Here is a 13,429-nt window from a genome sequence, read left to right as displayed (position 1 = left end):
AGAAGGGTGATGAGACAACCAAAACTAAAAATAGTAAAGAGTCTTCTACAGGCCCCCAAAAACCTGCACAGGAGGGTGGGCCCAGAGCCTCTTCACAAAACAATGGGTACAAGGGTAAAAACTTTGATCCCAAAAAGGCCTGGTGTCATAGCTGTAAACAGCATGGACACCAAACTGGAGACAAGGTCTGTCCCAAGAAAGGTTCCACTCCAAACTCCCATCCAGGTAACACTGGTATGGCTAGTCTCCAAGTGGGATCAACAGTGTGCCCAGAGCAAATCAGGGTCCACACTGAAGCTACTCTAGTTTCTGAGGGTGGGGTGGATTTAGCCACACTAGCTGTCTGGCCGCCTAACATGCAAAAATACAGACAGCAACTCTTAATTAATGGGACCAGAATAGAGGGCCTGAGGGATACAGGTGCCAGTGTCACCATGGTGACAGAGAAACTGGTTTCCCCTGGCCAATACCTGACTGGAAAAACTTACACAGTCACCAACGCTGACAATCAGAGAAAAGTACATCCCATGGCAATGGTTACTTTAGAATGGGGAGGGGTCAATGGCCTGAAACAGGTGGTGGTCTCCTCAAATATCCCAGTGGACTGTCTGCTTGGAAATGACCTGGAGTCCTCAGCATGGGCTGAGGTAGAGCTAAAAACCCATGCAGCAATGCTGGGTATCCCTGAACTGGTGTGTGTGAAAACAAGAGCACAGTGCAAGGCACAGGGTGAAAAAGTAGAGCTGGAGTCTGGAAAAATGGCCCAGCCTACCAAGAGAACAGGAAAGTCAGTTGGGAAACCAACTGCAACACAGCAAAAGAAAGGGAACCTCTCTTCTCAGGAAGAAGTTCTGCCCTCTGAGGGAACTGAGCCTTTGGAGCTTGAACCTTATCAGGTTGAGCTCTTAGGCCCAGGGGGACCCTCAAGGGAGGAGCTGTGTAAGGGACAAGAAACCTGTCCCTCTCTTGAAGGCCTTAGGCAGCAAGCTGCTGAAGAGTCCAAAGGCAAGAAAAATGGAACACATAGGGTCTATTGGGAAGATGGGCTCCTGTACACTGAGGCCAGAGACCCCAAACCTGGTGCCACTAGGAGAGTGGTAGTGCCTCAGCTGTTCAGGGAGTTCATCCTAACATTGGCCCATGACATTCCCCTTGCTGGACATTTGGGACAAACCAAGACGTGGGAGAGGTTAGTCAACCACTTCTACTGGCCCAATATGTCCAACATGGTTAAGGAGTTTTGCCTCTCCTGCCCCACCTGTCAAGCCAGTGGTAAGACAGGTGGGCATCCAAAGGCCCCCCTCATTCCACTTCCAGTGGTGGGGGTGCCCTTTGAAAGAGTGGGTGTGGACATAGTTGGTCCACTAGAACCTCCCACAGCCTCAGGAAATATGTATATCCTGGTAGTAGTGGATCATGCTACCAGGTATCCTGAAGCTATTCCCCTTAGGTCGACTACTGCCCCTGCAGTAGCCAAGGCCCTCATTGGTATCTTTACCAGAGTGGGTTTCCCTAAGGAGGTGGTGTCTGACAGAGGTACCAACTTCATGTCAGCATACCTAAAGCACATGTGGAATGAGTGTGGAGTGACTTATAAATTCACTACACCTTACCATCCACAAACTAATGGCTTAGTTGAGAGATTCAACAAGACATTAAAGGGCATGATCATGGGGCTCCCAGAAAAACTCAAAAGGAGATGGGATGTCCTCCTGCCATGTCTGCTTTTCGCTTACAGGGAGGTACCACAGAAGGGAGTAGGGTTCTCACCCTTTGAACTTCTGTTTGGTCATCCTGTAAGGGGACCACTTGCCCTTGTTAAAGAAGGCTGGGAGAGACCTCTCCATGAGCCTAAACAGGACATAGTGGACTATGTACTTGGCCTTCGCTCTAGAATGGCAGAGTACATGGAAAAGGCAACCAAAAACCTTGAGGCCAGCCAACAACTCCAGAAGTTTTGGTATGACCAAAAGGCTGCACTGGTTGAGTTCCAACCAGGGCAGAAAGTCTGGGTTCTGGAGCCTGTGGCTCCCAGGGCACTCCAGGACAAATGGAGTGGCCCTTACCCAGTGCTAGAGAGGAAGAGTCAGGTCACCTACCTGGTGGACCTGGGCACAAGCAGGAGCCCCAAGAGGGTGATCCATGTGAACCGCCTTAAGCTCTTCCATGACAGGGCTGATGTGAATCTGTTAATGGTAACAGATGAGGATCAGGAGGCAGAGAGTGAACCTCTCCCTGATCTTCTGTCATCAGACCCAAAAGATGGCACAGTAGATGGAGTGATCTACTCAGACACCCTCTCTGGCCAACAGCAGGCTGATTGTAGGAGAGTCCTACAACAGTTTCCTGAGCTTTTCTCCCTAACCCCTGGTCAGACACACCTGTGTACCCATGATGTGGACACAGGAGACAGCATGCCTGTCAAGAACAAAATCTTCAGACAGTCTGACCATGTTAAGGAAAGCATCAAGATGGAAGTCCACAAGATGCTGGAATTGGGAGTGATTGAGCGCTCTGACAGCCCCTGGGCTAGCCCAGTGGTCTTAGTCCCCAAACCTCACACCAAAGATGGAAAGAAAGAGATGAGGTTTTGTGTGGACTACAGAGGGCTCAACTCTGTCACCAAGACAGATGCCCATCCAATTCCAAGAGCTGATGAGCTCATTGACAAATTAGGTGCTGCCAAATTTCTAAGTACCTTTGACTTGACAGCAGGGTACTGGCAAATAAAAATGGCACCTGGAGCAAAAGAAAAGACAGCATTCTCCACACCTGATGGGCATTATCAGTTTACTGTTATGCCCTTTGGTTTAAAGAATGCCCCTGCCACCTTCCAAAGGTTGGTGAATCAAGTCCTTGCTGGCTTGGAGTCCTTTAGCACAGCTTATCTTGATGATATTGCTGTCTTTAGCTCCACCTGGCAGGATCACCTGGTCCACCTGAGGAAGGTTTTGAAGGCTCTGCAATCTGCAGGCCTCTCTATCAAGGCATCCAAATGCCAGATAGGGCAGGGAACTGTGGTTTACTTGGGACACCTTGTAGGTGGAGGCCAAGTTCAACCACTCCAACCCAAGATCCAGACTATTCTGGACTGGGTAGCTCCAAAAACCCAGACTCAAGTCAGGGCATTCCTTGGCTTGACTGGGTACTACAGGAGGTTTGTGAAGGGATATGGATCCATTGTGACAGCCCTCACTGAGCTCACCTCCAAGAAAATGCCCAAGAAAGTGAACTGGACTGTGGACTGCCAACAGGCCTTTGACACCCTGAAACAAGCAATGTGCTCAGCACCAGTTCTCAAAGCTCCAGATTATTCTAAGCAGTTCATTGTGCAGACTGATGCCTCTGAACATGGGATAGGGGCAGTTTTGTCCCAAACAAATGATGATGGCCTTGACCAGCCTGTTGCTTTCATTAGCAGGAGGTTACTCCCCAGGGAGCAGCGTTGGAGTGCCATTGAGAGGGAGGCCTTTGCTGTGGTTTGGTCCCTGAAGAAGCTGAGACCATACCTCTTTGGGACTCACTTCCTAGTTCAAACTGACCACAGACCTCTCAAATGGCTGATGCAAATGAAAGGTGAAAATCCTAAACTGTTGAGGTGGTCCATCTCCCTACAGGGAATGGACTTTATAGTGGAACACAGACCTGGGACTGCCCATGCCAATGCAGATGGCCTTTCCAGGTTCTTCCACTTAGAAAATGAAGACTCTCTTGGGAAAGGTTAGTCTCATCCTCTTTCGTTTGGGGGGGGGTTGTGTAAGGAAATGCCTCCTTGGCATGGTTGCCCCCTGACTTTTTGCCTTTGCTGATGCTATGTTTACAATTGAAAGTGTGCTGAGGCCTGCTAACCAGGCCCCAGCACCAGTGTTCTTTCCCTAACCTGTACTTTTGTATCCACAATTGGCAGACCCTGGCATCCAGATAAGTCCCTTGTAACTGGTACTTCTAGTACCAAGGGCCCTGATGCCAAGGAAGGTCTCTAAGGGCTGCAGCATGTCTTATGCCACCCTGGAGACCTCTCACTCAGCACAGACACACTGCTTGCCAGCTTGTGTGTGCTAGTGAGGACAAAACGAGTAAGTCGACATGGCACTCCCCTCAGGGTGCCATGCCAGCCTCTCACTGCCTATGCAGTATAGGTAAGACACCCCTCTAGCAGGCCTTACAGCCCTAAGGCAGGGTGCACTATACCATAGGTGAGGGTACCAGTGCATGAGCATGGTACCCCTACAGTGTCTAAATAAAACCTTAGACATTGTAAGTGCAGGGTAGCCATAAGAGTATATGGTCTGGGAGTCTGTCAAACACGAACTCCACAGCACCATAATGGCTACACTGAAAACTGGGAAGTTTGGTATCAAACTTCTCAGCACAATAAATGCACACTGATGCCAGTGTACATTTTATTGTAAAATACACCGCAGAGGGCACCTTAGAGGTGCCCCCTGAAACTTAACCGACTATCTGTGTAGGCTGACTAGTTCTAGCAGCCTGCCACAAACCGAGACATGTTGCTGGCCCCATGGGGAGAGTGCCTTTGTCACTCTGAGGCCAGTAACAAAGCCTGCACTGGGTGGAGATGCTAACACCTCTCCCAGGCAGGAATTGTCACACCTGGCGGTGAGCCTCAAAGGCTCACCTCCTTTGTGCCAACCCAGCAGGACACTCCAGCTAGTGGAGTTGCCCGCCCCCTCCGGCCAGGCCCCACTTTTGGCGGCAAGGCCGGAGAAAATAATGAGAATAACAAGGAGGAGTCACTGGCCAGTCAGGACAGCCCCTAAGGTGTCCTGAGCTGAGGTGACTCTAACTTTTAGAAATCCTCCATCTTGCAGATGGAGGATTCCCCCAATAGGGTTAGGATTGTGACCCCCTCCCCTTGGGAGGAGGCACAAAGAGGGTGTACCCACCCTCAGGGCTAGTAGCCATTGGCTACTAACCCCCCAGACCTAAACACGCCCTTAAATTTAGTATTTAAGGGCTACCCTGAACCCTAGAAAATTAGATTCCTGCAACTACAAGAAGAAGGACTGCCTAGCTGAAAAACCCCTGCAGAGGAAGACCAGAAGACGACAACTGCCTTGGCTCCAGAAACTCACCGGCCTGTCTCCTGCCTTCCAAAGATCCTGCTCCAGCGACGCCTTCCAAAGGGACCAGCGACCTCGACATCCTCTGAGGACTGCCCCTGCTTCGAAAAGACAAGAAACTCCCGAGGACAGCGGACCTGCTCCAAAGAAAAGCTGCAACTTTGTTTCCAGCAGCTTTAAAGAACCCTGCAAGCTCCCCGCAAAAGGCGTGAGACTTGCAACACTGCACCCGGCGACCCCGACTCGGTTGGTGGCGATCCAACACCTCAGGAGGGACCCCCGGACTACTCTAAGACTGTGAGTACAAAAACCTGTCCCCCCTGAGTCCCCACAGCGCCGCCTGCAGAGGGAATCCCGAGGCTTCCCCTGACCGCGACTCTTTGAAACCAAAGTCCCGACACCTGGGAGAGACCCTGCACCCGCAGCCCCCAGGACCTGAAGGACCGGACTTTCACTGGAGGAGTGACCCCCAGGAGTCCCTCTCCCTTGCCCAAGTGGAGGTTTCCCCGAGGAACCCCCCCCTTGCCTGCCTGCAGCGCTGAAGAGATCCCTAGATCTCCCATTGACTTCCATTACAAACCCGACGCTTGTTTCTACACTGCACCCGGCCGCCCCCGCGCTGCTGAGGGTGAAATTTCTGTGTGGGCTTGTGTCCCCCCCGGTGCCCTACAAAACCCCCCTGGTCTGCCCTCCGAAGACGCGGGTACTTACCTGCAAGCAGACCGGAACCGGGGCACCCCCTTCTCTCCATTCTAGCCTATGTGTTTTGGGCACCACTTTGAACTCTGCACCTGACCGGCCCTGAGCTGCTGGTGTGGTGACTTTGGGGTTGCTCTGAACCCCCAACGGTGGGCTACCTTGGACCAAGAACTGAACCCTGTAAGTGTCTTACTTACCTGGTAAAACTAACAAATACTTACCTCCCCTAGGAACTGTGAAAATTGCACTAAGTGTCCACTTTTAAAACAGCTATTTGTGAATAACTTGAAAAGTATACATGCAATTTTGATGATTTGAAGTTCCTAAAGTACTTACCTGCAATACCTTTCGAATGAGATATTACATGTAGAATTTGAACCTGTGGTTCTTAAAATAAACTAAGAAAATATATTTTTCTATATAAAAACCTATTGGCTGGATTTGTCTCTGAGTGTGTGTACCTCATTTATTGTCTATGTGTATGTACAACAAATGCTTAACACTACTCCTTGGATAAGCCTACTGCTCGACCACACTACCACAAAATAGAGCATTAGTATTATCTATTTTTACCACTATTTTACCTCTAAGGGGAACCCTTGGACTCTGTGCATGCTATTCCTTACTTTGAAATAGCACATACAGAGCCAACTTCCTACAGATATCAAATGACAACAGGAGCAGCGGGAGACAGCACTGAATGAGAACTTTCATAAATTCCTGCATTTGTAACAATGTCTAGCCAGTACCACAATTGGATTGAAAGCAAGGAGGAAAGACTGGGAAACATTTCAAGACCTGCTACACAGAGTACTAGGCAAGTCAGAGAAGAAAAGCATGACAGAGTTGATTGACCACATTAATATCTTTTAAAGAAATAAGACAATCCTGTTTAAACATATAAAAAAAAATCACACCACAGAAGCGAATTACGTGGTGGAGGTTGAAGGAACCTTGCTTGGCACAACTTAGGATCCAAATATGAGAAAACATATCTTACAATGGCAGGATAAAAAGTGATCAAGCTGACTGGGAGGTGCACAACCATTTTTTCTAGGTAATTGTCTAAACAATCTAAAAGAGAGGGAAAGAGTTGATAGTCCTGAAGCCCAGGCTTTCTTCTGACCTCCCGTAAAACACAGGCCTAGAATGCCAGTGAAATTGAGATCTATATATTTTGAAGGAACAGATGCGCGAGTGAATAAGTTTATGTAGCTGAAGTTTATCACCTCTATTTCGTTATATGGTGCCATGTTTAAGAGTACTCTTCTATACTTAAATGGCTGAGTAGTGGTTGGCTTTATGTGTTAGGAATGGCTACAGGGAAAGGACAAAATGAGTTTAGTACTGTTGATGAGGTATCTGGAATAAATTCCTAGGCTCTGCATAGCTTCCGATATAGGCATCCAGAACTGAATCATACTCCAGATATGACTTTTAGAATGGCACATATTAAATGAAATAGTACTATAATTATTGTGTAAAAGCTGTGCAGGGTAATTTCTCTGACCCAGCAGCCAGAAGTAGTAGATTGTAAATCAGCTTCACGAGAGAAAAACAGAAAAAAGGTTAGTGAAGTATCTTTTTCCTAACTACACTACAATGGAAAAACAAAACAGTGACTTACTTCTGAGGTCTCTTGACTCACAATGCATGTTTTATATATAAACACGTTTTCTAAAAATTATCTGCCATTTATACTCCCCCCAAAATGTAAACCTCTCCAGCTGAAGTTTTGCTTACAAGCTATGTGCTCTCAGACCAACGTCAAGGCAATTTCTCAAGAGGAATAGTCCACAAGCAAAGCACTATGTTCAGGTGTATAGTTGTGGAAGGGAATACATATTTCCAGTATTGGGTGCAAAGGAACACAATAAAAGTGGAGTAAGGCTTAAATCAATGTTTTGTTTGGGTCTCTATTCATGTATATTGCTTCTGCCAATACATTTTATCGAATAGCTATTTGTCCAAATGCCACTGCAGCTTACAGCTTTATCTGTTGTTTCCATCAGGTACTACCAACATCAGAGTATGCTGAAAAGACATTAACTGGAAAGAGAGAGCTGGCAATTTAAAGAAGAGTTCACAGAGATCACGTAAATTAGAATGTGTTGTAAAGCAGCATTTGAAAGGCTTTAAGGCAGCACAGGAACACTACCATGTAGTGATATAACATAAAAAGCAAAACTTACGTTGTGTGCTAAATTCTACAAGAATCCGTGCATCTGCAATGGGAAAGTCAGAACTGTACTGCATTTTCTCGCTCTCTTGCAATATTTCTGCCTTTCTGCGCAGGGGTTGCACAGATCCTGCGATCCCTGGAAGGCAGGCACACCGCACGTTTACAGTTTGCTCAATTATTATTATTATTATTATTAACAAAGCGCAAGTGTGATGCAATCAAGAAGAAAATGGTCACAAATTTTCCTTTATCAACTCTGCCTAATTTAACATCGAGGTGTGGGTGGGAAGGGAGGGAGGGCAACGTAGGAGCATTGCTGACATTATATAAAATTAATATAATGGCAAAGTTACATGGTTGGACTCCAGAACTGGAGACATGCTCCTCAAAACATTAGAAAAATGTCAAGTGGCAACTGCTTACCACCCACTGTAATGGGAGAATTTCAAACTGCTTTGCCTGGGTAGTTTGTAAATGGCAGAGGGGAACTACAGGCAAATATTTTTTCCATTAGACCAGACCAACTAAATCATATTTTTGGGGATGAATAGAGGCAATGGTTGGAGGGCACGAAAGGATATTTTTTTGTGAGTTTCAAAATTTATTTTGAAAAGGCTCAGAACGAGGTGGAGTTTGGGCTGATTCCAGTGTGGGAAAAATATCACTGAAGTTCCCCTTTCAGTTTTTCTTCACAATCAAACTTAACCCTGAAAGGAAAATGTTACTTACCCAGTAAGCATCTGTTCATGGCATGTAGTGCTGTAGGTTCAGATGCTTAGCATAATCCTGCCATCTAGTGTTGGCCTTGGATGTGTGCAAGTTATTTTTCTTCAGAGAAAGTTTTTCGAGTCACAAAGAAGTGTGACGACTTCTCTCGCTGGTAATGCTCATGGTCATTAACCCGATTGTTAAAATGTTTTCCCTGCACGGCGGGTGAGGATGGAATGTGAAGCAGAGCGTATTATATTGAGATGCCCATGCTAAAGGAGTTTGTGATAACCAGTGAAAGTAACTGTAACAAATACACGTGTCTGGGGAGGAGGATGGGCACATGTGAATCTACAGCACTACATGCCACGAACAGAGGCTTTCGGGTAAGAAACACTTTAATTTTGAGGCATATATGGCTGTAGGTAGACATGCCTAGCACAGACTGTAAAAAGCAGTCCTTCTCCATAAGCATTGGCTTGCCCCTGTGGGATTTAGAGTTGTTTGAAATAGTGTACGTAACTGCTAGGCCCACACTGACTTGATGATGGGCCAGAACACATCTACATAATGATGTTTTGTAAATTAATGCAATGTAGACCAATTAGCTGCTGTACATATGTCAGCTATAGATATATTTCTTAATAAAGGCCATTGAAGCTCCTTTTCTACGAGTGGAGTGAGCTTTAGGAGGTCTGGGTAAAGCTCTTAACTTTAGCATAACATGTTTGGATGCAATTAACAATCCACCGTGCAATGTCAGATTTAAAAATGGCTCTACGTTTGTGTGATTTTGAGAAAGCAACAAATAGCTGTTGTGTGTTCATAAATGATTTAGTCCTGCCAATACACTGCATGAGAACTTGTTTTACATCTAATGTATGCAAAACCCTTTCTGCAACTCAGTCAGGTTGGGAGGAAAAAAGACCGGTAGTTTAACCGACCAATTAAGAAGCAATTGTGAAACCACATTTGAAAGAAATGTAGGACTTGTACGAAGTACCACCCTATCTCTATGTAACTGGAAGAAGGGCTCTTCTAAACTTAATGCCTGAAGCTCATTGACACTTCGGAGTGAAGTGATAGCGACTAGGAATGTTACCTTTCAGGATAAAAACTGGAAGGGACAAGAGTGGAGGGGTTCAAATTAAGGAACCCTCTATCTTGTTGATACCATATTCAAATTCCACATAAGAGCTGTTGGCACTCTAGGTGGAAGGAGTCTTAGGACCTTCCAGAAAGGCCATGATAACTGGAATCCTGGACAGGGAAGTGTGTTTTGTAGATATGCTGCTACCACTGCTAAGTGTAGCCTTATAGACGTAGAAGCTAAACCAGAGGTATGAAAATGAAATAAGCAGCAGACAATGTCTTTAAATGTGGCTGCCAATCGATTAATGTGTTTGGAATGGCAAGAGTGAACATCTTTTTTCCATTTAGCAGTGTACTGGTAACGAGTAGAAGGCCTGTCAGCCTCTAAGAATGTCCATGCACTAGTGTACGAGATTCAGGTAACCAAATTCTATGATGTCAGAAGCAAGATCGCAAAGTAGAGAGACCTGGGGTCTGATTTCTCCATGGTTCTGGGTGAGAAGGTCCTGTTTGTTTGGCAGTACTTTGTGGGGAATTACTGACACATCTAGGAGTGTGCTGAACCATGGTTGCTGCACTCTCGTGGAAGCAATGAGGGTAAGAGATGTCTGCTGAGGTCTGCGAAACACAAATGGAAGCACTGAGAGAGGTGGAAAAGCATAAGCAAATTTCCTAGACCAACTCATCATTAGTGCTTTGCTCTTGGCCTGTGGGAACCTGGAGGCGAAGTTTGGGCATTTGGCATTTTCTGCTGTGGTTAAGAGGTCTATTTGCAAATGTACCAAACGCCAGAAGTATCGGAGGAGGACTTGAATGTGGAATTCCCACTCGTGGACTTGTTGGCGCCTCCTGCTAAGGAGACTTGCAAAGCAGTTGTCCACTCCCAGCAGGTAACTAAATGGTTTCTTACCTGTAGGAGTAGGTTTGCAGCTTGAAGAATTTTATGGATTCACATGCTGTGCATTATTCTGCCATCTATTTGTTGGCTCCGGATTTCTTTGTATAGCAGCGGTCCTTCCTCTCTATTTGGTACTTACTTTAGGTTGAGCATTCAAGATCTCTTAAATATCCTTTAATATACACTGCTTTGTGGGCTTTAATTCCACCCTCTACTTCTCGGTTTATGCCAGGGTCCTTAAAAAAAATCCTTGCCTCTAAGCGGTTAATCTTTGCTATTTGTCCAACCTTCTCCTCCCTTGTCTACTCCCATGGAACATACCCCCAAGTACTTGTATCCATCCACATGTCCCATTATAGCACTTGTGTCAGGGACTTTTGTTTCTTTGTTGCTCCGAGTGCTTTTTGAGCCAGAGGCTACTATGTTGTCTTTTCGAAGCTTGTTGTTGTTCCCCTGCCTGCAGAGTTAATTTTAATTGTATTTCTCAATCACTTCATCTGCCCGTGCCATTTCCCCTCCCACCCCCCCATGCCCAACACCTCCCACACATCATTGATGGCAATTTATTACATCTTAAATCTCCACTTTGCCCCCACCACCACCTCCACCCACCTCCACTCCTTGCTGCTTGTTTTTTTTTAGCATGTGGATGAAAACACACAGTTGTTGGACTTTTAATTAGCTTATTTGAATTAAACATTTAAACATTTTACAAAAGCAATTCAGACAAAAACAAGCACACACGATATGAGCACGGAGTCAGGATCCCAGCTAAAAAAAAAAAAAAAAAAAAAAAGGTGGGTGGGGGTTTCAAAGTTTGCTTCCTGTGTTCACTTTCTAGTCACAAAACAATAATAAATTTGATAAGAAAAGTGAACAATGGCGTTTAGTTTAGTGACCGGAAAGCGCTCACCCGTTGCAAACTTTGACAAAGGTTTTGTTTTCCTGGGACTCCGACTCTGTGCTCCTGTCCTCTATGCGTGTTTTGGTTTGAACTTCTTTCTGGCTAAAAAGCACTCACTCTCTGTGAGTTTGTTCTTTGAAATCTTTGCATGCCTTTTTCAATGTTCACCCGTCCAATACACGCGTTGTACCCAGCAAAATGTAAACTGTACGGTTTGTGAACTTTGCAAAGCATTTTTTTAATTTTTATTTCTGACACAAAAAATATTCACTCAACGCAAACTTTCGAAATTGTTCTCTTTCTGTTGGTCCTCCATCACAGCGAATGGTAAACATTTTTGAAAACTCACGTCGGGTGTGTGTTTTTTTTACATAAAGGAAAGAAATAGCTTTATAAAGGCTCCAGAACATAAGGCTTGCCAATTGAAAACACACAAACCGCAATGATTGCAGTTTTGTCTATAAAATTATACATAAAATACTTTTCTTAAAAAAGGCCTCAAACGCTGCTTTGCAGTTAAAATTGTAATCACACAAAATTGTTTTTCTTACTTCACCGTTGGACAAAGCAAGGGATGTGATTTTAAATGTATCTGTTTATGGTTGGGGAAGATTTGTGCACTTAATTTTAAAAGAACATACATCCAAGTAGTTAAAACGCATTTTGGTGGAAAACAAATGTTTTAGATTGGAAACATGTTGTTTCTGGCCGTGATGACTGTCTTGGTTGCTTTCAGCATTTACAGCCTTTCACTGGATAAGACTAATTACTGGTTTGTATGGGACACGGACTACGAATACTTTGCCTCCTCACAGCAGGGCTGTCTCCATCTCGTAGCACCCCTAAATATTTACAAGACATGTTGACTGTGAGCGCTTTAATTAACAAGCATTTGCAATGCAACGGGTCTCGCGTTTGCTCGTGTTAGAGCTGATAGCGTTGTAAACTCCTAACCAGAGTTTTAACTGGTAATTAAACCGATCGGCAAAAGTGCATTTAAGTACTAACTGGAAAAAGTGCAAATAACTGTGTAACAGGGTCGATATTATGTAAAGCTCTCGACTTCTGCCAAGCGAGATCGCGCTGGGGAAAATAGAGAAAGAGTAGTCCACGAGCCGGACGGAAAACAGCGAGCCTCGCATGTTTTCTGTACTTGGTCGATGCGCTCGAGGAGGGCTATCCACCGGTAAAGGCATGACATATGCGTGCCTTCCACTAATGAAAGCAAGCAGATTCTAACAGGCAAGCCCACGAACCAATGACAGACACTGACGTGACGTGGACGGGGCTCCGAGCCCTTTTTAATAACTGAAGCGTCTCGCTTAGCGAAACGCATGCGCAAGCGACGCAGGCTCGACCCTAAAAAGAGGGCTTAGCATAGACAAAAGACTTGCTGCTACAGAAATGTCACCTGAAGCCTCCTCCACCATTCTTCAGTAATTGCAATAACCTAAGGCTTATCCTTTATTAAGTGTCATCAGGACCTACTAACTACTCTGTTGCCTTTGTAAAGGGCGATTATTTTTTTTATTTCAAATCTATGCAGTCACAGCACTGTTTTCAATAAGCAGTGATTATTTAATGTAGGAGGTATTTTTAATTTTCTCTCTTTAAACACTCAAGCGCTCATGCTATCACTCTTCGTTTGACATTGCCTCTTCACCCGAGGCGCATGCTCACCCTGTCACAACATCCAACATGCATCAATTATTTAGGAAAACATTAATGGCTATTTTAATATTTCTACTCCTAGCCTTCCCCCCAGTGTTTGTTAGTCAGACAGCAACTCTGAAGGTTGGGCAGTGAAAGTGGCATTCTGTTCTAGTTAGCATGGCAGATTTAAAGTAGGATGATAAATGGCA

The 13,429-nt window shown here is 45.3% G+C and overlaps 1 protein-coding gene across 11 annotated transcripts in view; it reads right to left on the bottom strand.

The window, feature by feature from the left end:
- Positions 1–13,429, bottom strand: part of LOC138301017 (cyclin-dependent kinase 11B-like) — a 634,168-nt gene that overhangs the window by 352,143 nt on the left and 268,596 nt on the right. For 7 of the 11 annotated variants that reach the window (XM_069241025.1, XM_069241026.1, XM_069241030.1 and 4 more), the window contains one exon: positions 7,976–8,101. The exons of the other annotated variants lie outside the window; for them this stretch is intronic. In XM_069241025.1, coding sequence (XP_069097126.1) covers positions 7,976–8,101 — 126 coding nt within the window. The remainder of the gene's footprint in view (positions 1–7,975; positions 8,102–13,429) is intronic. 11 annotated transcript variants of the gene reach the window in all.

Source organism: Pleurodeles waltl, chromosome 6 (assembly GCF_031143425.1).
Source record: "Pleurodeles waltl isolate 20211129_DDA chromosome 6, aPleWal1.hap1.20221129, whole genome shotgun sequence".
NCBI lineage: Eukaryota > Metazoa > Chordata > Amphibia > Caudata > Salamandridae > Pleurodeles > Pleurodeles waltl.
This window is presented reverse-complemented; position numbering and strand designations above follow the sequence as displayed.